General features: G+C 43.3%; 1 protein-coding gene across 3 annotated transcripts; it reads right to left on the bottom strand.

Moving 5' to 3' along the window:
- Nucleotides 1-28: 28 nt before the first annotated feature.
- On the bottom strand, nt 29-22083 carry BDH2 (3-hydroxybutyrate dehydrogenase 2). Of its 3 annotated transcripts, none has more exons than XM_069485458.1 (10): nt 21989-22083; nt 19129-19220; nt 18160-18238; nt 14570-14666; nt 12975-13083; nt 7647-7707; nt 6507-6620; nt 3652-3710; nt 2998-3090; nt 29-325 (listed from the first exon to the last, which is right to left on the bottom strand). In XM_069485458.1, the coding sequence occupies exons 2-10, from the start codon at nt 19198-19200 to the stop codon at nt 272-274; spliced, it is 738 nt and encodes a 245-aa protein (XP_069341559.1). In that variant the 5' UTR covers nt 19201-19220; nt 21989-22083; the 3' UTR covers nt 29-271. The 3 variants fall into 3 exon arrangements, with proteins under 3 accessions (XP_069341559.1, XP_069341561.1, XP_069341562.1); XM_069485460.1 differs by lacking the exon at nt 21989-22083 and adding an exon at nt 20284-20430; XM_069485461.1 differs by lacking the exon at nt 19129-19220 and having other exon boundaries at nt 21989-22081.
- Nucleotides 22084-25894: the final 3811 nt, after the last annotated feature.

Here is a 25894-nt window from a genome sequence, read left to right as displayed (position 1 = left end):
CTTACAAATTGAGGTTTATTTTCAAAACTATACTCTTGCAATGAGTTCAATATTTTTTATTTCATTTACTTACAATGATTTCAGAACAGATTACAAAGAGGTAAATATATTTAAAGAATCAGACTCTTAAGAACAGTGACAGCATCAAAAAGGGCTTGTTTTCATTAACATGTCATTAATAAGAAAGAGATGGTTGGTGAGTTTGCTTCATAACCAGGTTCACCGTGGAGAGGAAAGGCCCGCCTTCCTTCCCACCGAGGAGTTGCTGAAATCACAAGCTCCAGCCTCCATCAATGATGACAGGGTTTCCGGTCACGTAGGCAGACTGCCGTGATACACACAAGGAGACAGAGCAATTAACCAGGTTTGACACGGGCTGTGTTTTCTAAATTTTCCTGTAACTAGGATAACTAAACAATTTTCTCTTGTGCTCACAGGAAACCTCACTTAAAAACTCAATTTAGAAAAATCCAAATTGAAGTTTGGATGATTTAGAACTGCTGAGTGTGCTTGTGACTCAGAACTAAATGGCCTCTGGCTGGTGCCTGAGCATGTGTCACATTCTAAGCAGCATCCGTCAGGTTTGGTCTCAGAATCACAAAATTCAGGAGCAGTGATGTACAGCCATTCCCCAAATTAGGATAAAAGTATAGGCTAAAATAGCACATTTTCGGTTTGAAACTCAAAACTATTCAAAGGCCGGGCGCGGTGGCTCACGCCTGTAATCCTAGCACTCTGGGAGGCCGAGGTGGGCGGATCGTTTGAGCTCAGGAGTTCGAGACCAGCCTGAGCAAGAGCGAGACCCCACCTCTACTAAAAATAGAAAGAAATTATATGGACAGCTAAAAATATATATAGAAAAAATTAGCCGGGCATGGTGGCGCATGCCTGTAGTCCCAGCTACTCGGGAGGCTGAGACAGGAGGATCGCTTGAGCCCAGGAGTTTGAGGTTGCTGTGAGCTAAGCTGACGCCACGGCACTCACTCTAGCCTGGGCAACAGAGTGAGACTCTGTCTCAAAAAAAAAACTATTCAAAACTAGTTGAGTTTTATGCCACTATTAAACTTTGAACATGAGTGTGTCATCATAAAGTGGTCGTGTTAATGACCAAACAGATTATTTTTTAAAAAGATATCTTATATTTAGTTGATCAATATACATGGGTAATTCTAGGAGCTGAAGCATACTAAATCTGTTTTTAAAATTTACATGAATAATAATTATAATCTATTAAGCTATGAAAAAATATTCTATACTGTTTCAGACATCCAAATGTGTATAAAATTACTAAAGGATTTAAGAAAATAAGTACTATTTTATTCCCACAGATTTGTTATTTGTCAAAGAATTACAGCTGATCCTTTTGGTAGAAGTTTAAAAATATTTTAACTAGGATTATAAAGACTCAAATTTGTGTTCTTAGTTCTTTTTTTTTTTTTGAGACAGTCTCACTCTGTTGCCCGGGCCAGAGTGAGTGCCATGGCGTCAGCCTCGCTCACAGCAACCTCAAACTCCTGGGCTTAAGCGATCCTACTGCCTCAGCCTCCCGAGTAGCTGGGACTACAGGCATGCGCCACCATGCCTGGCTAATTTTTTCTATATATATTTTTAGTTGGCCAGATAATTTCTTTCTATTTTTAGTAGAGACGAGGTCTCGCTCTTGCTCAGAGCTGGTCTTGAACTCCTGACCTCGAGCGATCCTCCCGCCTCGGCCTCCCAGAGTGGTAGGATTACAGGTGTGAGCCACCGCGCCCGGCCCTTAGTTCTAAATTCATCTAAAACCTAAAACCATTGAAGAGGCAGGAAGGAAAGACATCATAATATGAGTACAGAAACTTTAAAAGTTCAGTATATAAAAGCTGATAATATACGGTAGATAAACTAGGGGGTTATTTGTCACTTTACCAAAGAAATAATCCCAATTCCCCCAAGTTCTTCTAAAAAACAAGCTGTGACACAGACGGACTCCTTGTTTCCTCTGAAAATCCAAAGGTCCTTTTGTTGCACATTTCAAGCCAGATCATTTCCAAATATTTGGTAACCTAAGCTCTGGCGAAACAAGGGTAATCTAGCTTATTAGCAGTACCCCAAAATCGAATGAGCTCTTCTGAAGATATGGATTCAGAGAAACCATAAAGGCTAATGTGCTTCTCCATTAATAATTATCTAGTAATATCCCCAGCTATTAACAACTCTTGTTAATGTATTTGTCATAGTCACCGGGTGTGTACAAAGTTGCCAAAAAGAGGAGATAACTGATGAGTATGATACCTTCTCACTCTCACCTACTTCCCTTTCCTTCTCTCTTGTCATACATTACAGTTCCCTGTTTATGTAGAACTCAAGACCTAACACAGAGGACCGTGTTCTTGTGCTCTGTACCTTACAAACAGTTTCTGCTTTCAGCTGTATGCCACTTAAAACGTACAATAGCCGTTAAGGAAGAAACTGGTTACTAAACAATGCAAAGTGGAAGAGACGGAGCTGGGAATTTCCATACGTGATGACAAACAAGAATTAATAGAAAAAAAGGAGCCGGTGGAATTCTCCCAAACAAGTCACTGGGAAAACGAAAGACACCACATGCCAATTCTGTGTTCCCTGGACACAATTAAATCTGCCTAACCCCTCCCCATCTCACCTGAAGCTCTCATAATCCCGGAGGTGCATTTGTTTGACTTACATTTAATCAGGGTTTCCTAGTGGTAATTTTTAAAGTAACTGTCTCTTGGAAAATTGAGAACTTTAATTTTTTCAGTTCTCCATGTTGTCTGCTACAAGATTTGTGACACGTGAAGCTGAATGAGGAAGAGTCCATGGCTCGGATCAAAGTGGCCTTTCCATGAGCAAACTGAATCAGAACTTATCCCTAGTTTATAAATGCGGCATCGTAGCACGTATATGCCATAAACTCTCTAAAACGAAATTATTCGGATGAGCAAATAGTAGCCAAACGTGATTGAGGATAATGAACTCCTTGGGAAGAACAGTGCTTACTTCATCAGAAGCCAGATACACACAGAGCATGGCTACTTCTTCTGCAGTTGCAAATCTTCCCGTCTTTTGTCTCTTCATGAAATCCTTCAGCGCCTGTGATCAGAGACCACAGCAAACATGAATGATGTGAGCTGCCGTGCGTGCTCACCTGTGTCTCCGTCAAGGGGTCCAAAGCAAGAGGAACCACCGGCTTGTTGCCTTGACAGACCATCAAACGGGGTTATGGTGACTCAAAATAGTTTGACTCAAGATACTCACACTATTCGTGTTATACTAAAACCCACAGACATTGCGACAGATCGGAAAGTTGATTAATTCAAGATGAGGGCATTTTTTTTTTTTCATTTTGAAAAGTTGTGGTAAAATACACATAACATAAAATTGACCATAATAACCATTTTAAGTGCACAGTTCAAGAGTGTTTAAGTACGTTATATTGTTGTGCCACCATCACCACCACCCATTTCAGAATTCTTTTCACTTTGCAAAACTGAAACTCTACACCCACTAAGCAAGAACTCCCTACGTCCCCCTCCCCGCTAACCCCCGGCAACCACCATCCTACTTTCTGTCTCTATGAATTTGTCTACCATAGTAAGGAAGAGGGCATTTTTTAACCAAAAAGTTTAAACACATTTAAGAAGCTATATATACCTCTTCAGGATTTCCTCTGGCTTGTATTCTTTCTTGCAGAGATGGGGTGTCAACCGTTCCTAAATCGAAGGGGGACACATTCAGCTTAGCTACTTACTTAGACTGAAAAAGAAATGGATAATTAAACTTCAAATGTCCTTTCTTTATAACAACAATCAGTGAAATCCTTCTCCTTGACTTAAATGATAATTTCACCTCTGCCTGACCTCTTATTGGATAGGCTTATAACTTCTTGAATAACATTGTTGTGATTTTTAAGCCCACAGACTAGGATTGTTCGAATCACCCAGCATTCTCAAGGACATACATTTTAGTCACATTGCATTGCATATCATAAAGCATCTGATGCTTTATGGATTTTCAGCACTTTTACATGTATTATCTCAGCTAATCCTCGCAGCCCTGAGGTAGAGATAAAATCATGCAAGCACTTTCCCAGTACAAGGGTCCAGTCCGCCTCCAAGGTGTCAAAACCATTCTCTGCTGTCAAGTTCACTGTGGGGACCTTTGGGGACAACTCCATAGCTGCCATAGTCCTCTGTAATTTCTGTGCCTCTAAATTTTCCTCATCACCTCTTGCCTGTTTTCATCGATTTCAAATTCCTATTTTTAACCACTGTTTCAAGTTTCTAATAAAAAAATTTTTTTAAGTTAGGTTACTTTAAAAAAGAAAAATAAGGTTAAAAAATTTTAAAATCCCATTTATTTCTCATTCCTCTAGAGCAAGTTCCCCAGAAATTTTTGTTGAGTTATATAACCTGTACATTCTCTTTCGAGGTCCTTTTCTCAGACTGAATGATTTTATTAACACAGCCATACCCTCAGTTTCATCTTTAGACCATGCTCCTGAGTGTGTTATAGATTTGATCTTTACTCAGAAATTTCCTAATTTTAGCATCAGTCATTTTTTTGGAGAGGCTATGAATCTTCAAAATCAGACATCCTGACCCCATTTTGGAGCCCTTTCTTTAGGTTATCTCTCTCTTCTCACGTTTTTCTATCAGCCAGGTGCAAATTGCCTTGGCTAGATCACAAACTCATCAGGAACATTCTCTGTCTTCCCATTACTGCAGGCAACAGTGTTGATAAACTCCCCGAAACTACATAACAAAGATTCCTTTTCATCCAGTTTCTAGTGATATTTTCCTCACTTCCTTCATCAACAGCCTCCTTAAGGTCCAAAATATTACCAACAATGTGCACTTTAAGCTTTCACGTACACTCTCCTCAGTTTTAACAGTTTCTCCCAGTGAGGCAAATGAACAACACATATTACACATGGCTGGTACTGATGTCCATTAAATGAAAACTGTAGAGCAAGCCCGTGCTTTCGATGAGCTCCACTGTCCCTGGGCCCTGCTGTGTCCACAGCACAGGCTGACATCCCGGGCCACAGTCTAGAGAAGTCTGGTTGGAGATGCCTGACTATACAGTCGGCAACAGCGTCCCAGACTCACTCATTCCTCCGCAAGTTTTCCTTGGTGACTGGCTCGGTGAGTCATAGCTAGTTCCTTGTCCCGTAGAGTTTGCTAACATATTTTCCAATCTTCTGATAAGCTCAGCTGCTGAAACCACCACATTTTCCAAATCATTTTGCCATTTATTCCACTAGGTAAATGGCACCAAGAAGAGCTACACTCAAGTATCACCAGGGTATACATGAAAACCCAGTGAAACTCTCTCTCCTGTATTCTTCTTTTTCTTAGTGTTACCTATGTTTAATATTTCTAGTCCGAGAAAAATAGAACATCTCAATCACTGAAATTCTGTAGGTTGCAGGATATTGAGTTTTCCCCCTTTAAGTCAGTGGTTTTCAACCTGAGATTCAGTCCCATCTCCTGCGGGACTTTCTAAACGACGCAATTCTTTCCACCAACTCTTTCCCTACACTCTGGCACGTCCTTCATGTTTGGAAAGGTCCCACAGGTAATTCTGAAATACTTCTCCTCCACAACCCACAACAGCAGTTGTGAACTACTGAGGGAAACCTTGATCCTGGACATGCACTATCTAATTTCTTTTCAGAGGACATTAGTAATCCTTACCAGGCACCCTATATTCATTTTACATTGATGGAACCAGGTAAAAGGGCACATCTATTTAATAGACACTCCTACAGTTATTAAGAAAAGGAAAGTTCTGCTTTTCTTCTTTCCTTTCTATGAGGAATCAGCACACTTTTTTGGTAAGGAGCCAGATGGCAAATAGTTTTGGCTTTGAGAGCCATTTGATCTGCTGTAACTATTCAACTCTGCCAGGGCAGCATGAAAATGGCCCAAGACAATGCATAGCAAATTGAGTGTGACTGTGTCTCAATAAAACTTTATTTACAAAACAGATGGTGGCCCACATTTGGCCCACAGGCCATAGTTTGCTGACCCTCTTTTTAAAGCATAAAGGAAGGTCCATGCCTCCTTTGTATTTATGGGCCACCCCAGGTGGTTTACATGACTCTAGTAACTCCTGTGTTCTGGGAAGCTCCCCTTGCTTTCTCCCCGCTGTCCTGTGGGCATGGTCTACTCTCCCTCTTCCCCCTAACGAGGTCATCCCTGGTCTGCTTCCAAAACACCGCGCCCGGGCCAATCATGTCTCTTAGCTACTTGATTCCGAATTGTCCCACATACACGAGTAGCAAACCTTTGCATCTGTGGCTCATGCCCAAGGACTCAGGATTTCCTTCCCAACTTACAGCTGGACTGTTAAATCTTAATAAGCCCAGATCCTTTTTCTTTTGAACATTTCCCAGTGGCAGAAATGCAATAAAATGTGGTAAACAAGCTTAGGTAGAGATCTTTCCCAGTGGCAAACCTGACGTCAGAAGGGACAAGTTCACAGCCCGACACTGCCTAACTCACCTGGGCACACACAGTTGCACCGGATGCCCTGCTGGATGAAATCTGCAGCCACGGACTTTGTGAGGCCAATCACAGCTGCCTTGGTTGTGCTGTACACGCATCTGTTCACGACGCCTGAGGGTGAGGGCACGGTTCGACAATTGAAGGAATCAAAACCATAGCGTCCGTTAGAAAGTGAACACAAGCAAGTTTCCCCAGTAGCCATTTCAGGCTTCCTCCCAGTTTCCTCCCCTTTTAAACAAATTGATAGGTTTTCTCCTTTAGTAGGGCCAGTTTCGGGATCTAGGAAAATAGTATCAATATAGGCACAACTTCATTGAGAGCTGGGTGTTGAAATGCTTGCATTTAGTTTACACCGGTAGTCTCAATTTTTCATCCTCAGTTGGTATAATCCCTAGGCAGATGCTAAAATAAAGTAAGAATTAAGAACAAAACAAAACAATAAAACAAGAGGCCCAGGCACTTCCTACACTCCTCTCTTATGCATGCTTAACGTGTATATCGTTGCAATGAGAACTGTTACCTCAGCAGTAGCTATTTCATTTCAAACTCACAAATCCATCCGTGCCAGACTGTGACATTATCTACACTTTGCACTGCTATCCTGGTTTTTCAGCTGTATTTCTCACTCATGGACCAGATCAAGTGTCTCAGTGAAGTGTTCCAGAAACCCACAGGCAGAGGTACTTTCCCTGTGGTGACAGCTCTTTGTATAAACCTAAGTTACGACACCATCACGCTGCGGAAGAAGACGTTTGCCTGCCTTGCTCCCCTCTTTTGGACTGTGAATTCTTTTGGGGGTAGGGGCACATGGTGGGTGCATAATACATTATTTTTAACTAATTACATGACACATGTTTACTTCTCTAGTTCAATGGTCATTTTCATATCCACTAGAAGGCATTACAGATGGCCAAAAAAAAAAAACAAAAAAACCCCAAATTTTTATTTAATTTTATCAAAGGCTCACATTTAAAGTGAAAGGTCTAATGGCTAAGGGACTTAATACTAATTTTTTAAAAAGCAGGTTTGAAATTATGTGTGGCTTTAATGATCTCTGCTCTGCTTGTTCCCAAAACCCAGAGCTGTTACTGGCACGTGCGTATAAGCATCACGGTCCTCAAAGAGAGACAGACCTACCTTTGATGCTGGACGCCACAGAGGACATGTTGATAATATTGCCAGATTTCTGAGCAAGCATCTGCCAAAACAAAACAAATGCAAAAAAAAAAAAAAAAAAAAAAATCCACTTTGCAGGCTAAAAATGCTACCTCTTTGAAAGATGTGCATTTACTTATGGTTTGCAGAACCAATTTAACCGTCTTATTAGTTACTAATATTATGCCCAGTTAAGCAGTCTTAGCAGTGAAGCCACAGCCCTCACCAACCATGGCTGGGAACTGATGGCATGTGTGCGCATACATGCGTTAGATTTCCCAGGAGGATTGCCACCTTCTTGTGACACAAGGACATTGGCAAGACCAAGAATGAACTCTGAGTGAGCTAAATGAAACGTGAAAGAATGTTAACCGTTACTGTGTGTTCCTGATGCTGGGAAACTATTCCTCCATCCAACACGCATTTAGCGAATACCTACTATGGCCAGGTCCCGTGCTGGGTCCAGGAGATCCAAAGATAAACACCACAGTCCCCACCTTTAGGCAGCAGCCAGCCTGAATGCAGCGGCTGGGACAACCAGCACCCAGCGCTAACAGCGCCCCACCCCCCAGGATCTAACTGGAGGGTGGGGCAAGAAGAGGCCAATTCAGGTTGGGGGACACGCAGAGGGGACCTCCTGAGAGGGAAGTATGTGGGCTGACTTTTGAAAACTAGAGTCCTAGTCAGAAAAATAAAGGGTGTTTCAAGGAGAGGGTCCCACATGCATAAAAGCTCCATCAGGAACCGAGGGGGGGGATGGGTCGGGCTGGAAGGCAGGCGAGGAGGAAGGAGGCTGCAGGGGTCAAGAGAGGCTACATTTAGGAGCTCAGGTGTTACCCTGAAGGCAATGCAGTGACGTTGAAGGGTTTAAAGCAGAGGAATGACATGCTCAGATTTGGGGATTACCAAGATTACTCTGGTGCCATGCAGAGACCAGGGGAAGCCGGTGCCGGGTTCGGAGAAGGCACGATGAAAGCAGGGGTGTCCGTGGGTGTCGGGGGGGGGAGACGGTGGAGGCAGGACGGACAGGACCCGGGAGACGGTTCCCGCACCGCGGGCCAGCCTCGCCCATTTACAGCACTGTTCCCTAAGAACACCTCCTGCAGAATTCCCCACTGACAGGTGACTTTATTAAGAGGAGGGTCTTTGGGCTGTTCTGTCCTCCTAGACAGCATACACCGCAGGCAGTCAGTGAGTTTCGAGGGACCAGGATCTCCTGAGGTGCTAGTTGAAAATGCAGATCGCTAGGCCCTGCCCCAGATCTAAAGAAATACATAATGAAAAAGCTACTGTGAATTACAAAGTCTTCAGATGAACTCGCCCTTTGTCAATTATAACGTGTAAGTATGTTTTCAAGATAATATAAATACATGCCAGGGCACAGGCACCGTGAATGTTCTGGAGGAAGAAACAGAAGCTGAGAGAATTCCTGGCTATTGGGCAGTAAATTCTCACTGCCTGGGCAGAGGACCACAAAGAGCAAGCTAGGAGATGCCGGAGTGTGAGGGAGCAGCGAGGGGCTAAAACAACCGGTGGGGGAAATGCAGGACCAGAAACCAGAAACCAGGAGAAGGAAAGCCAGGATGTGTATGTGTTATGTGTTCAGAAAATCAAGCATAAGAAAGGGTTTCTACAGGGAAGGAGTCTCAACAGCCAGTGTCAAGGATTAGAGAGAAAAAAAAAAAAAGTTCTGTTGGGGTGAGTTTCTTCAGCAGCTTTCAGAAAAAGAGGTGTAGGACAGGGGAAGGTGGAGGATCGATGGACCCAGGGCTGGGGTGGCCAAGGTGATAGATTTCCTTCCGGTATTCTTCTCACGTTCTGTCTTCATATTTAGCTACCAACTGTAGCTAAGAAGAGAGTCTAACCCCAAGGCATTGTGCTGAATGCACTGAGTGGATACAAGGAGAGGTTGACATGACCCAACCATGTCAAGAAAGAAAAAGCAGGAGAAAAAAAAATGTAACTCAACTGTGTTTTTCTACATAATAAAGGGGACCATACTGAAATGGGGTCCTCATAAAAAACATCAGGAAGGTTGGTAAAGTATAATGGTGTTGAAAACCAAGTCTTACAATTGTTCTGTCTTATCCAATTTAGCAAATGCGTAACCCATTTTTCATACATATGAAATATACATATCGCAATTGAACACATAAGGATGGGCTACCAAGTACATTCAGTCTCCAGTCTTCTGAAATGCAGTAATTCCTGAGCCCAAACCTTTGAATACAGCCACCCAGGAGACGCTGGCTCTGCCCCTACACTGGCCATTCACCCAGGTCCCTCTGTGGCCTCTGCAGCCCACAGTCCCTGTCTCCTTCCACGCTGCCTTCCCAGCCCCAGCTCCGGCCCTGCCGTCACGGCGTGACGCTCTTCCTGCCTGCCCACACCGCAGCACTCTCTGGCAAGTAAAGTGAAGTGCCTGGTACATAGCGATGTCGTATAGGACTGATCTCCCAGGGGGCTAGAGAGACCCCCTAAGAGTCCTTCCAGCTGTATCCAGTTAATCTTACTCTGACCCAGCCTTCCAGTCCCCACGGGCCAGAGCTCAGCTGCTGACATTGGCAGACGCTGGCAAGTTGGGTCTCCGATGGTTCAATGCTTGACTTCCATCTGGATTGACAACCTTAATTCATTCATTCATTCAAATGTTTGCTGAGCACCTCTGTGCGTTGGGGACTCTTTTAAGATACAGCAAGGGGGGTGGGGGGGGGCAAAGCAAGCAAACAAATAAACAAACCCAAACAACAAAGACATCCCCAATTCTTTGCCCTAAGGAATTTTCCCTTGTAGTGGACCTCGGATTCTACATTAACTTCTTACAGTATTTTCAACTTTTTCTCCATCTTTTCGCTGATCTTGTAGTCTTGGAATGCTTTTCCGTTGTATCTATCCATGAACAAAAATTTCCTACAAGTGTTCGTATGTTCTGACCACCTGACCTTTCAGATCTGTCTGGACTCCAAATCCTGGCTTCCCCTGGAAAGTTCTAACCTGGTATATGTGCGTCATAGCTAATGACACAGAGGACCTTAGACATCAGGGCTGGAAGTGATTGTGTATTCTGTCACCCTCATTTTTAGATAGAAGAAATAGACACTGAGGGTGCAAGTGCCAACTCCCGGGTCACATGGCCAATTAGGGACAGAGCTCAGATTGTGCCTAAGGACGTCTGGTGACTGTGTCTGGGAGCAGGAGTCAACTCGGTCAGGTAACTTTAAACAAGTGGGACTGAAACCTTCTGATTCCACATCCCAGTCATTAGTATCTCTTGGGATTTTTTTTTTTACAGATGCATGTTCAAAATAGATCATTGTTAAGATGTTTTAAATCATGGGCAAACTCACTAATTTGTAAGTTTTTATTTATATATTTTAAAAGGTAATATTTGCTTATAAGTTTAAATTTCACTCCACTGTACCCCACCCCTACTTCCTTAACTAGTATTTGTAAAGTGCTTCAGACATAAACCACACTGGTTTTGTAAATGACACTGGGACGTGTGCAACAGTCTCACCCACGGTGACCCAAGCTCCCCCTATACCATGGCCTCTGCTCCACCACCACACCCTATGCTAAAGAGCTGTTTCCAAAAAATATATTCAAGTTCCAAATAATACAGACTCTCATAAACTCCAAATAGGCAAAAAAAGGCAATGTGTGATTTTTAAAAATTTGCTAGTTCAACATTTTGTGGAACCACCCAAAGATCCCTTCTGGGCACTAAACAGGTAGATCTGAAAAAAAAAAATTCCTTCATTACTAAGTCAATGTCTCTAATTTTCCTCTTAATGTTCATCTCGATCCTTCTTGACATTAGGTTGAGTATTCAGCAAAGTACGAGCCCTGCTGTGCCATTTCCTCCTGCCCTGGGCTGGACAGCGCTCAGCACCGGCAGGCTCTAACCCGGCTGGGAAGGGAGGGAAAATGGCTCTTCTGCATTTCACGAAGGTGCAGGTTACAACTCTGAGCTGGGCTCGTTCTGTGCTCAGTCAGCCCCTTCAAACGTCTGAGCCTGGGCTGTCTGCCACTACTGGCCTATAAGCTCAAAGTCATTGACATTCCTCAAGTACGTTTCTCATATTTATACCTCCCACAGCGGCTTGTATAGTGCTTTATACCAAAAGGCACTTAATGCTTGTTTGTAAACTAAAATCAAAAGCAACTGATGAGTTGTGTGAAGGTTTGAGAATTCAAGAGAAGCAGGCCCAGAAGGAATGCTCTCTTTAGCACACACCGTCTCTCACCTGTCCAGGACCTCCGTGGCTCAGCTAAAAACAGGAGCAAATGGAGAAGCTTCAGGGCAAAGAAAAGCAACGGGGTCTGCCCACGCAGGGAGTGTGAGCCCACGCAGGGGCTGAACTTCCAGGCTTCGAATCGATTCTCACCACTTGCTACTTGTGTGGCCTTGGGCAAGTTACTTAACCCCTCAGTTCCATCTTCTGCACGGTGGGTGATAAAACAGTACCTACCTCATAGGATCATTCCAGTCCCACATGCTTCCTCACTGGTCCCTTTGCCTGGAACCCTGTCCCCAGAATGATCAGCTCCCTCACTTCGTTGGAATCGCTATGAAAATTTCACCTTATCCAGCAAGGCCCCGGAGGGCCTCACTGATACCCTAGTTTCTTTTTCTTCATAGTACTTATAACCAGCCCATGTATTATGTGTCTATTTACTTATTATCCTCTCTCATTCCCAATAAGGGGACCTCCTTCATCAAAGGGACTTTGTTTAGTTCACTAATGTGTCTTCTTTGCCTCAAATGGAGCCTGGCACCTAGAAAGTGCTTAATTAATATTCCCTGAATGCTGGGCATGGTGGCTCACGCCAGTAATCCCAGAACTTTGGGAGGTCAAGGCAGGAGGATCACTTGAGCCCAGGAGTTCCAGCCCAGCCTCAGTGACACAGTGAACTCCATGTCTACAAAAAATAAGAAAAATTAGCCGGGCATGGTGGCAGGTACCTGTAGTCCCAGCTACTCGGGAGGCTGAGGCGGGAGGATCCCAAGGGCCCAGGAGGTTGAGGCTTCAGTGAGCTATGATAATGCCACTGCAATCCAGCCTGGGCGACAGAGTGAGACTCTGTCTCAAAAAAAAAAAAAAAAAATTATACGTGTGTGTGTGTGCGTGTGTATTCCTTGAATGGATGAACTGGAAGGTTAAGTGAATTAATTTATGTTAAATGCCTTGATATAAATGTTCCATGCATGTTAGTGATCATGTTAGCACCCGTGGGGACCCTTTCTGGGTGCCCAGTATGGAGGGAGACCTAATGTAGTGCTCATCCCAGCTGCGGCGGCCGCCCTACCTTAGGAAGGAATGCCTTGATCATCAGGTACATGCTGCGGACGTTGAGATTCATCGAGAAGTCCCAGTCTTTCTCCTCACAGTCCAGGACAGTTCCATGATGCACAAAACTGGAGATGCCATTAAACAGTGGGGGGAAAATTGCCATTACAAATTTCCATTTGCTCATCATTTCTATTGTCATTTATTGATTTAATCCATTGTCTGGCTTATCAAGACTTGAAACAATTCAAACATAGTATTACTTAGTACATTAGGTTAGTAAGAATCCCAACAACTTAAGGTAGAACATGTCATCTGAAAATAACATCCTTCTTTGACAAGAAGGCAAGAATTTGGGGTCATCAAACATAATGAGCTCTCGATCAACTGCGGTGGAAACCTCAATGCCCTTAAAAACATGCAAATAAATGAGGACAGGACAGCTGCCTTATTTGACTCCTATTTCAAGAGCAACAGTGCCCTGGGGTGGCAACGGCATTAGCATTCTGAAGGGAAATCAAAACTGCAGGGAAAACAAGTGTCAACATCCCAGTGCAGTGAAGAAAAATTGCTACTATGTAGTTCTGACACACCTGAAGATGTTAGTATGCTACATAAGAGATGTTAAGGCTCCACAAAACAAACCCTTGAAATGACCTTCATTCTTTTAAGTCACACTTCCTGAAGGAAGCTTCCTAAACACTGGAACCCTATTGATTTGGTCCTCTGGACTAAATGAATTATATAATTAATTATAAAATATTGTTGCCTGTGATTCCCATGTCCCACAGTTCTTCCAGTTCAACCAAAATGCCAGTTTCCTGACAGCAGGCACCACATACTATATTTCTACATCCCCTACACTGCTGAAAATTTAATAGTTGCTCAAAAACTAACTTTGCTAACTATTTTTTAAATGTCTTTGGGTGTATTCTTATATGAGGATGGGCAGATTATTTATAAAATAGATCATCAGAAATTATTGCTTTAATTTAATTTCTGTACATTGTGACACATGATACAGCTTTGTATCAGGACCAGTTGTCTTGAGTAGACCTCAACTGCCCCAGATCATTCCAACCTCTATAGCTGTCTTACCTGCTGAATCTCATGTGTGATAAAAATGCTGTCTGATTCTAGCCATACTTCCCAAGGAATATATCATGGTTCACAGTGAATAATTTTACCATATTATCAAAATTCTTTTTTTTTTCAATTCTTTTTTTTTTTCTTTGAGACAGAGTCTCACTCTGTTGCTCAGGCATCAGTCTAGCTCACAGCAACCTCAAACTCCTGGGCTCAAGCGATCCTCCTGCCTCAGCCTCCCGAGTAGCTGGGACTACAGGCATGCACCATCATGCCCGGCTAATTTTTCTATATATATATATTTTTAGCTGTCTATATAATTTCTTTCTATTTTTAGTAGAGACGGGATCTCACTCTTGCTCAAGCTGGTCTCGAACTCCTGAGCTCAAACGATCCACCTACCTCGGCCTCCCAGAATGCTAAGATTACAGGCATGAGCCACCACGCCCGGCCTCTATCAAAATTCTTGTAATAAAAGTCATAGAAAACTTTCTACGAGGAAAGTAAAATAGAAAAGTTACAAATTACCCAGCAACATTAAAGAGAACATCAAGTCTCTCAACTTCATTGGCAAACTCATCAATTTGTTTCTTCTTTGTGACATCGAGGACCCGAATCTGAATACCTGAAAAATAAAACGGAAGACACTATTTACCTATAAGCATAAAAAACGTTTGGCTTTGAAGATTGGCTGTTCTAAAGTCTGAAACGTGAAGACTGCAGCATCTATCCAGGTAGGCTTCATAGGACTGTTGACCTAATTACTAGGGCCTTAAGAATCTGCAGAATCTCATTATAAACTTAAAGTCCCATCCTGATCCCCCGATAACACACCATCCCTCTTCCTCTCCATTTTGTCAGCTGAGGAATAAGGGGCCTTTCCGAGTAATGACTTTACAGTGAAGTGTGACTGTCTACAGATATTTCTCAGCAAGCCGGCAGTGCCAACTGAAAGTGGGCCCATCTTGGCCTACGCTTTTGCCCAGAGATGGAGTTGCGGGTACCTGTACAGTCATCTGAATTCTGTCTGAGGGGCGGGGGAGGGCAAGGGCTGTGGGAGCTTCACCTTTATGCCATTTCCATTATTTATTAGAAATGACTCTGTTAGTCAAAGGTATCAGCACGTATTTCTGGATTAAAGTTAAATCGCAAGAAGAAACGAGGGGGTCAGAACAAGGGATGGAACACATGCAGGCTAGACACAAGTTGAGAGATTCACACTGTACTAGTTACTAAAAAACCTGAACATTCTCTAGTAAAAGCAGCATTTTAAAAAAATATATGGTTTATTGACTTTTTGGATATTGAAAGGGAAGATTAATAAACACAGAAAGGGAAGACTGAAATTTTGTTTCAGAAACACCTTTTTTTCTTTTTTTTATTTTTTGAGACAGAGTCTCACTCTGTTGCCCAGGCTAGAGTGAGTGCCGTGGCGTCAGCCTAGCTCACAGCAACCTCAAACTCCTGAGCTCAAGGGATCCTCCTGTCTCAGCTTCCCGAGTAGCTGGGACTACAGGCATGCACCACCATGCCCGGCTAATTTTTTCTATATATATTTTTAGCTGTCCATATAATTTCTTTCTATTTTTAGTAGAGATGGGGTCTCGCTCTTGCTCAGGCTGGTCTCGAACTCCTGAGCTCAAACGATCCGCCCACCTTGGCCTCCCAGAGTGCTGGGATTACAGGCGTGAGCCACCGCGCCCGGCCCAGAAATACCTTTTTACCTTTGAGCTTTCCCAGTACAGCAGCTTTACTTTGACTTGCTGGGATTAGAATTTAACATATTCTAATTCAGTTAACTAATTCAAGGGACTAAGTTGTGCTTGATTATGTAACCTGCTCCATTTGGCTGGAACAGTGATCTTTCAAATGGGTTCTCTGTTCTGATTTCTGTCAGGGTAACTGTAACTGAAGTCCTTTGATGCTGAAGTTAGGGTCAGGGTGGTGCAGAAAGTGGCGGTGCACACCTACATAATTTGGGTAATTCAGGGTTTCTCATCAATATGTGTGATTTTAGGGCTGAGCTGTCTCCAGTGTGTAGCTACTAAACACCTGTGGCTATCAAACACTTGAAATACAGCTAGTCTGAACTGAAATGTGCTGTAAGCATTAATACACATGGATTTTAAAGATTTAGTATGAAAATGTTGAGATATTGGTCAAAGGTACAATCTTGCAGTTATAAGATGAGTAAGTTCGGAAGACCCTATATGTACAGCTGTACTAGTTACTAAATTATTAATATTAACTACAGCATATTGACTGGAGTTAATAATAATGTATTATATACTTGCAGTTTGCTAAGAGAGTAGCTGTTAAGTATTCTCACCATACACACACACACAAAGGTAACTATATGAAGTGATGGATGTGTTAATTAGCTTGACTGTGAAAACCATTTCACAATGTATATCAAAACATTATGTTGTATACCTTGAATATATGCAATTTTTATTTGTCAATTATAACTCAATGTAGCTGAAAAGAAGAGAAAATTAATGATGGAAGCTTGTAATAAAGTTCTAACAGTTTACATAAAAAGATTAGTATAAAAGAGAATATAAGATATTCTCTCTCTTTTTCTTTTTCTTTTTGAGACAGAGTCTCACTCTGTCACCCGGGCTAGAGTGCTGTGGCGTCAGCCTAGCTCACAGCAACCTCAAACTCCTGGGCTCAAACGATCCTCCTGCCTCAGCCTCCCAAGTAGCTGGGACTACAGGCACATGCCACCATGCCCGGCTAATTTTTTCTATATATATTTTAGTTGGCCAGATAATTTCTTTCTATTTTTAGTAGAGACAGGGTCTCAATCTTGCTCAGGCTGGTCTCGAACTCCTGACCTCGAGCAATCCACCTGCCTCGGCCTCCCAGAGTGCTAGGATTACAGGCGTGAGCCACTGTGCCTGGCCAAGATATTCTCTTAATAATTATTTATATTGAGTACATGTTGAAATGATATTTTAGATAGATTAAACAAAATATATTATTAAAATTAATTTTACCTTGTTTCTTTTCACTTGTTTAATGTGGCTACTAGAACACTTAAAATTACACATGTGGCTCACATCATATTACTATTGGACTAGAGGAGGAAGGAACAGAAGTGAAAAGTTGTTACCAAAAGTTAACAAAACAATTGTTAAATTTTCACATGTAACTTTGTAACTAGGAACTGAATCCCTCAACATGTTGGCTAAATAAAAAATTTAAGTATACATCTTCAAATTTTTTTTTTTTTTTTTTTTTTTTTGAGACAGAGTCTCACTCTGTTGCCCAGGCTAGAGTGAGTGCCGTGGCGTCAGCCTAGCTCACAGCAACCTCAAACTCCTGAGCTCAAGGGATCCTCCTGTCTCAGCCTCCCGAGTAGCTGGGACTACAGGCATGCACCACCATGCCCGGCTAATTTTTTTTCTATATATATTTTTAGCTGTCCATATAATTTCTTTCTATTTTTAGTAGAGATGGGGTCTCGCTCTTGCTCAGGCTGGTCTCGAACTCCTGAGCTCAAACGATCCGCCCACCTCGGCCTCCCAGAGTGCTAGGATTACAGGCGTGAGCCACCGCGCCCGGCCTTCAAATTTTTTTATACAATTCATTAGGCCAGGCGTGGTGGCTCACGCCTGTATCCTAGCACTCTGGGAGGCTGAGGCAGGTGGATCGTTTGAGCTCAGGAGTTTTAGACCAGCTTGAGCAAGAGCAAGACCCCGTCTCTACTAAAAATAAAAAGAAATTATATGGACAACTAAAAATACACACAGAAAAAATTAGCCGGGCATGGTGGCGCATGCCTGTAGTCCCAGCTACTTGGGAGGCTGAGGCAGGAGGATTGCTTGAGCCTAGGAGTTTGAGGTTGCTGTCAGCTAGGCTGATGCCATGGCACTCTAGCCCAAAATAAATAAATAAATTCATTATATTTTTGTGTGTAGGTTCACAGAATATAGATTTGATATCAGAGATTTAGAATATAAAGAGAAGGCCAACGGAGCTAAGTAGCTAAGGATGTTTCTTCCAACATGTGAGCTAAGTAGCTAAGGACATTTCTTCCAACACGTGAGTATCATTGCTTTATAATACCTTGCAGGTTCTGAATCCCAAGTTCAAGTTGCTAAGTTGCTTACCCGGGTACTTTTCCAGTTCCTGGAGTTTGGACTCATTGATATCTGTGGCTATGACTTTGGCACCTTCTCTTGCAAAAGCCTGGTAGACACAAAGTACAGATAAATCTTTTGTTTACTTGATTAAACTGCTCTCATGAACAGAAAGTCATTTAGCCCTTTTCTCCTTTATCTTATTTCCATTGTATTTTTGTCCCTATAAAATAGGTGGAATTTCAAACTATTTAGTGTCATTCCTGTCCCATTGTTACTATTTTTATTTCTTTTTGTCATTAATTAGAACAACATGACATACATTGTGCTTGTCATCTGATTTTGTCCCTTTAAATAATATCAACCAAAATTGTATTTTTTAAAAGCCATAATTCTGTTTTTTACACCTCTCAAAATACTGCTATTCTATGATGAAAGATGATATGCATCTCTAAGCAGGTGACTAAACTCCAAATAGTAAGAGAAAAATGGGTTATTTCAATACTTTTCCTCCTAAGAGCATACTAGTGCTTTCGTAAATGTCAAGCTGTACCGTTCTATTATACTTAAGCTGCATCATGAGCTCAGGTGGGAGGCATAATGTGGGAAAAGTTGATATAAACCAGGAGACAAAGGTAATCTGACCGACTCAAAACTCTGGCATCCTGTATCTCAACTGACATGATTTCAGAACACTATGCACCCTGTAAGGCCCCTGCAGTAAATTTGTAATGATGCAGAGAAACTGAGGCAGAAAAATAAGTTTCTCAGAGTCAAAGGTTATTATTGATGTCACATAATAAACGTGTGAGGTATTCATCCCTTCATCTATCTGGGGTCAGGAGTAGCGATTTATTTGTTTATTTCATAACTTAACACAACAGAAGCAAAAAAGTAAAAAAAGAAAACAAGTAGACTAGAATTAAATAACTATGGCATAAACCCACATAATTCAATACCTCAAAAGTTAATAAGCAAACAACAAAGATAGTAACTTACTAAGGCAGCTGCTCGCCCAATCCCCTGAGCAGCAGCAGTCAGGATAATGACTTTCCCATCAAGTCGACCCATAGTGGAACCTGCAGTTTAATCTAAAGACATGTGACTTCAATGGGTTGCACTGTAGCACATGGTGCTGTGCACCCAGTAACATTTAGAAAGAACAGTTCAATGTGCTCCTTTAAGAACTTGAAGACAGCACCTCTGTGCAAGTAGTCCCATCATTCTCCAAGAAAGAGTGCTCTAGATACCTAGCACTGAATATCAAAAACACTAAGCATAACGCACTAAAGTGAGGACTGGCACGACAGGCATTGGACTTCAGCTCGCCTTTTGCTTCCTTCGGTACCCAGAGAGGGTAGCCTCTGACGCTGCGACAGTGCTCACTGCCACCACCGTCCTCCCCACTGCCCACCCCCCACGTTGCTATGGCATTGCCTGTGTCCTCACTACTCTGGGCTGCGTCTTGATTAACCTTCTGGCAACTTTTGTTGAGGTTTGCACTATCAATCCCTTATGGTTCTTCTTGTCCCTTGAAAAGATTTCACAGATGGCTTCAGCGATTCATTGAACAAAAGGGATGGAAATCAAATCATGTCCAATACCCTCGTTTTACAGTTGAGGAAACTTCTTGGACCTGCCCAAGGTCGTAAAGCCAGTCAATGGCAGAGCCAGAACTAAACTCAGACTTCCTCACTCTTTTGCTATGTGAACAATGCTGCTGATCCTCTTTTAAAGTTTAAACATGCCGTAGTAACACTTTAACAAAACATAATCAGTAATTTCCAAAAGGGGGAGATCGAGAAACTCTTGACACGGGGGAAATTTGATGTGCATAAGATAATTGGTCAGTGCCTGAATTGTAGATCACAGGGGGAGAGGAATGGCTAGTGATGCGGCTGGGGCTGGGGCAGAGTAAAATGACACCAAATGAGGCGGTCTTCAAGGACACAGGTTCCTTTTCTTGTTCAGCTCCGTCCTTGATGTGTGCCTCTGACCTTATACCAGCTCACAAGGTGGCTGCTCTGTCCCAAGGCGTCACATCTGTATTCTACACAAAAAGGGAGGAGCAAAACCGAAAAGCCAAAAGCCTTTCAGAGACGGTCACCTTTCTATTCAAAAAGGAAGAAGCCCCCCCCAGAAAGTCTGACCTACATTTCAATGAGACAGGGTCTCGCGCTGTCGCCCAGGCTGGAGTGCAGTGGCGTCCTCATAGCTCAATGCAACCTCGAACTCGGGTTCAAGGGCGCCTCCCGCCTCCCAAAGCGCTGGAATGACAGGTGTGAGCCGCTGCGCCCCGACTCCCCCGCCCGGCTTGTCTTTCTTTTTTTCTTTCCTCTTCTTCCTTTTTTTTTTTTTTTAAGGCTGCACACTTTGGTCCAAGGTCCACATATCGAAGGGCTAGTTACTCCTCTAGACAACCGGGACTGAAGCCATGCAAAGGGCGTGACAGGATCAAATGTAGCTGCCGCCGTGGAGTCTGCCCCGAGGCCACCTTCTCCAGCGCTGCCCCGCGCCAGCACTGGAGTGCGCATGCTCGCCGAGGCCGGCCCGCGGCGGGAGACTCGGATCCCCCGGCGCCGCTCTGCGCCAGCACTGGAGTGCGCATGCTCGCCGAGGCCGGCCCGCGGCAGGAGACTCGGAGCCCCCGACGCCGCTTCGCGCCAGCACTGGAGTGCGCATGCTCGCCGAGGCCGGCCCGCGGCGGGAGACTCGGAGGCTGCGTCGCTGCCGAGCGCGGGCCGCCCAGAGGAGCTCGCCCGGGGGCGCCGCGGTCTCGGACGGTTCCGCGCACTCCGACTTCCTGCTCGTCCTCCCTCGCCAGCGGGGGTGCCGCGAGGTCTTAGGGCTCTCACAACCGTACCTAGCTCCCGCCCCGTTCTCTCTCACACACCGTTTCCCCTAAGAAAATCCGCGCCTTTTCACCCTCCCTGGGAATCTGTGTCTCGGAGGACCAGACTAACGCCACCGCGCCCTGAGACTGGCTCCGGGGACCAGCCCACAACTCACAGATGCTCCCAAGATGTTCGCATCTGTCCGGCGGTGGACAAGCCGGGCTTTTACGGCGCCTGACCTACTCTGAGGCAATGAAATTGGAGTGGGTTTTTTTCCCCCTTCTTACAAGAGATAAAATTTCACTTTAAACATAAAAAGAGTTGAGAGAAATTCAATATATACTTTAGAAAAAGACTCCAATCATCTTTACCCTCCCCCAATCCTGAACACGCGGTATGAAAAAGCTGTTATTTTACAACACTGTCATGTGATGTTGGACGTGTGGAACTGTAGAGGCAGGTGGCAACGGTTTAGCGAGGAATCTTTGACCCCCAAAGAAGCACTTCCTGAAGCACAAAGCAACCTTTGTGCTCACTCTGAACTTAGCTGGGCTCTGTCTTTCTGGGACCAGATTTTAGGGCGAAAGCCTTAACATCAGATAAACTGCATTCTCAAACTAAAACGAATTTTTTTTTTTTTTTTGGAAAAATGGGTGCAAGCGACTTGAAATGGTAAAACGAGGCAACTCAATAAATCCATGGCGTTCCTAGTCTAAATACTGTAATCAGCACGTTAATTTTTAATTAGCAGAGACACAAACAGAGCATGTTCGGGAACTCCAAATGTTTTCATGAGACAAGAAGAAAAATGTTTACTTAGATACTGTAAAAATCCTCTTTTCTTTGGTGAAAAACTTATAAATATGCCAGAGTTTCAAACTCGTTAAAAACCCAAGTTTATCCTGATCTAACTACTAAGGTTAATCCTGATATAGGCAAAGTTCATAACAAAGCAACATCTAAAAATTAAGCCTCCCCCTCTCTCCAGTCCAAAGTTTCATTTAAAAACGATTAAGATATCTTACTTTAAAGCAGGGAGTGCAAGGCGTCCTCAGGATCCTCCAAACTTCAGACCTTTGTGCAGAAATCAGGCGCTTAATGGTGCAAGCTGGGATTTGTAGTTCAGGCTCCTTCCGAGCTTAAGGCTCAGCTTCTCTCCAAGTCGCACCGTCTGTACACTTTATGGGTGTACGTGCTGCCATCTAGTGGAGCTGGGGCAGAACTGTTAACTCCAACAAGAAGGTGAAAGTGGAAAAGCGCTTTCATTAATACAGCTTAATTTAGGATGCGGAAATCCTGTCCTTCAGCCCAAGTCTCTGTCGTTTGTTTGTGCCTACTATGTGGTGTTCTGGGGCAGTCATGATTTTATGAGCTGGAAACTGCATGTGGAAGATAGCAGAGCAACAAGGTAGAAGTAACCTAGCACACTGGATTCTGGAGACTTCCTGGTGTTTGACCTAGATTGTTTTGAGGAAGGGAAATAAAAATTCACTTGTGTTTAAAGTGAAGTTTTGATGCTGTTTAGTTATGCTTAGCCTGTTCTAACACCGATGCAGGTTTAGTAACAAAGCGCAGGCAGCCTGACTATGCTAAGGGTAGGACCGGGGAGTTCGAATGAAAAGTGTGGAGGCTGGAAGGGGAAGAACATGTTGGGTAATAGCAAAAAACCATGTTTGGCTGAATGGCACAGAGCTATAAGGCCAAAAAGAAAGAGCTAGATCTTGTGAGCCCTCTAGGCTAGGCTAGTAACTCTTGTTGCAACCACAAGAGGGTTTCAGTCTAGGTCTAGTTGCTTGTCACACAAAGATTTAATTATTGAGATGAGGACTGTCAAGGAAGAAAGGAATCTTTAATAGGACAGATGTCTTGCCGGGAGAATGGGAGAAGCTGTCTCAAACCTGTCTCTCTGCCTCTCGACTAAGTGGAGATTATGGGCTTTTAAAGGCGAGGCTACGTGCATTGCGTGAGGGATGGTGAATCTTGACCTCAGGGAGTCTGCCCTGAGGCCCTCGGAATCTCAGCTTCTTTGTCTTGCAGAAAATCTATCATTTTGGGGAAACAATTCAAAAGTCATGTAGTTAGTTAAGGGAGAGGATTGTAGAGAGGTCATTGAAATTTGTTCGCTGGGAGCCTGGCTTTACATGTACTTTGCTTAATGTAATTGAGCAGAGTACTGTGTAGGTTATTTGTACAGGTACTATATAAATTGATTTACTCACTTTCCCCTTCCCCTTTTCATTATCAAGGCTAGAAAACAACTCTCAAATTCCTAGCCTCCTTTGCTCTGGGGTGCCCCCAAGTAGCACAGATCTGGCCAATGAAACAGGTTGAATTTTCTGAGGAGGGAGGGCTTCCTTCTTAAATAAAAAGGTGAGCTCTCTCTGAAAGGCTTTTGGCTTTTTTTCCTTGCTTTCTTTTTGCTCTGAATGCGGATATGACATTGTGAACTAAAATAAAATTTTAAGGCTCACCCCCCTTCCCCCCCCCCCCACCGGCTGACTAAATGGACCCCTCATGGCCACAGGAATATCCTAAAACTAAATTGCCTGCCAGGAGGAAGGAGGTCACACGGGCCTTATCATGCCCCCTCCCTACTTGGGGACATCCTTTGTAACCCATTAACAGGCCTAAGGGTTTGAAAGACAAACCTGCAGGTCCTCAATTTACACAACAAATGTATGTCTGGTGGTAGCTTATCTCTGATAAACAGCAACTATGTTAAAACATTCCAAGCATTTAGACAAAGCTTCACCTCTTTAACCAATTACCAGCCAAAGAATCTTTAAACCCACCTATAACCTGTAAGACCCCCCCCCCGCCCCCCCCCCCCCCCGGCCGCTTCCAGATGGCCCATCTTTTCGGGCCAAACCAGTGTATGCCTCCCACGTATTGATTGATGACTTTACCTGTAACCCCTGTCTCCCTGAGATGTATAAAACCAAACCGTGAGCCAGCCACAGCGAGTCCACCTGCTCAAGGCCTCTTGGGCGTGGCTCCGGGTCATGGTCCTCAAATTTGGCTCAGAATAAATCTCTTTAAAATTATTCTACAGAGTTTGGCTTTTTTTCCCTTGACAACATGACACTTTGGGACAGAGCCACCACTTTGTGACCTGGTCTGAGGTCAGAAGTACACTGTAAGGACAGAGCAGAGCAAGAGAAGGAAGTGTTTCCTGGGAGACAGCTGCAAGGCCACGGCCCTGGACTAACTCCTCTGGGCTTCTTATGTAGGGAAGTAAACTTGTTTAGGCCACTGTTTTTCAGGTTTTTTGTTACTTGGAGCTAAGTGATTCCTGACAGTCACAGTGGTTAAGAACAAAGACCGTGGAGTCAGAAAGACTAGGGCAAGTCCCGTATCTTTCCCTCACTGGCTAATTGAGTAAGTTGCTGAAATCTCTAAACCTCTCAAGTTTCTTTTCTGGAACAGACTTTTTATAAATGTGAGAGTTCTCTCATCAAAGCCAACTGCAGTACTTCTTGACGTAGCTTCTTTGTACAGTGATCTTCAACAATAATGCTTACTCTGTGACAGCCTAAGTTTCATGTGTGGCAAATATTTATTTACCCATCTGTATTGTGGACAGACTAAATTACTTCAAGGGTAGGGACCATATTTTTTACACCCTTACGCTGTGATCAGCTCATAATAAAAGTATATTAGTTGTTTGTTTGTTTTCTGCAATATGAGTTTCATATTGGCAGTGCCTTTGGTGCCTGAAACAGTGATCGGCACATAGTAGATGATCATTAAAATATTTGCTGAGTGAATGATAGGTTTTCAATAAGTTTCCTGAATATAATCCTGCCAGATTCTCAAGAAAATGTGATTGTTAATGTTAGGTGACAACTTGACTGGATTAAGGGCCACCCAGATAGGTGATAAAGTGTTTTTCTGGGCATGTCCGTGAGGGTGTTTCGGGAAGAGATTGGCATTGGACCCCATGGACTGAGTAAAGGCAGCACCAACCAATTAGCTGAGGGCTTGGATAGAACACAAAGGCAGAGAAAAGATGAATTCTCCCTTCCATCCTGGAACTCCGCATTCTCCAGGCTTTGGACTCTGGTAGTTACACAAGCCACTTCCAGGTTCTCAATCTTCAGTCTCAAACTGAGAGTCACACCATTGGCTTCCCTGGCTCTCCAGCTTGCCCATTTTGGGGCTTCTCAGCCTCCCTTATTGCGTGAGCCAATTCCCCTAATAAATCCATGACATAAATAAAATTTGAGGAGCAAATATGTGTGTGTGTGTGTGTATACATATATCTCCTCAACTTACAGTGGAGTCATGTTCCCATAAACCTGTCATAAGTTGAAAATATTGTTAGTTGAAATGCATTTAATATACCCAACCTACTGAACATCAGAGCTTAGTCTAGCCTACCTTAAACATTGTCAGGTCATTTATGTTAGCTGAAAATTAGGCAAAATTATATAACACAAAGCCTATTTATAACAAAGTGTTAAATATATCATATAATTTGTTGAATACAGAACACCGTATAGGATCAGTTGTTTGCTCTTGTGATCCATCCCATGGCTGATTTGACAGCTGCCACTGTCCAATATCACATGAAAGTGTCTTACTGTATTGAAATGGCCTTACTAATAACCTATGTAACAGAGGAAAATAAATTATCAAATAGAAAGTAAGAAGAATAAACTCACAGCACATAATTGTTCCTTTAAGGAGAAAACTCACAGCACAACTGCCCTTTTTTTGTTTTAATTAAACACCTGTGGCCTAACTCGTTATCTCTAAGAGTTTGTTTCGTAGCCTTGAAGAGCCCTAAGTGGACAGTAGGGGTATGAACTCCCCGCTTCAGTTCTCACCAGCACCAGATTCCAAGGACTCAAAGAAGCTGGCCTCACAGAGGAAAGAGAAAAATAAATGAAGAGCACCTGCAATAGCTTTGCAGCCACTTCTGTTATCAG

Source organism: Eulemur rufifrons, chromosome 13 (assembly GCF_041146395.1).
Source record: "Eulemur rufifrons isolate Redbay chromosome 13, OSU_ERuf_1, whole genome shotgun sequence".
Taxonomy (NCBI): Eukaryota; Metazoa; Chordata; class Mammalia; order Primates; family Lemuridae; genus Eulemur; species Eulemur rufifrons.
This window is presented reverse-complemented; position numbering and strand designations above follow the sequence as displayed.

Bases quoted from the DNA above. Each gene is read 5' to 3' on its own strand.
- BDH2 (XM_069485458.1), bottom strand. From the start codon at position 19,200: ATGGGTCGACTTGATGGGAAAGTCATTATCCTGACTGCTGCTGCTCAG. The intron at 14,667-18,159 runs GTAAGCAACTTA...TTTATTTTTCAG, and splicing joins GGAACTGGAAAAGTACCCGG to GTATTCAGATTCGGGTCCTC. The intron at 3,091-3,651 runs GTATATATAGCT...CTCTGATCACAG, and splicing joins CCAGAGGAAATCCTGAAGAG to GCGCTGAAGGATTTCATGAA.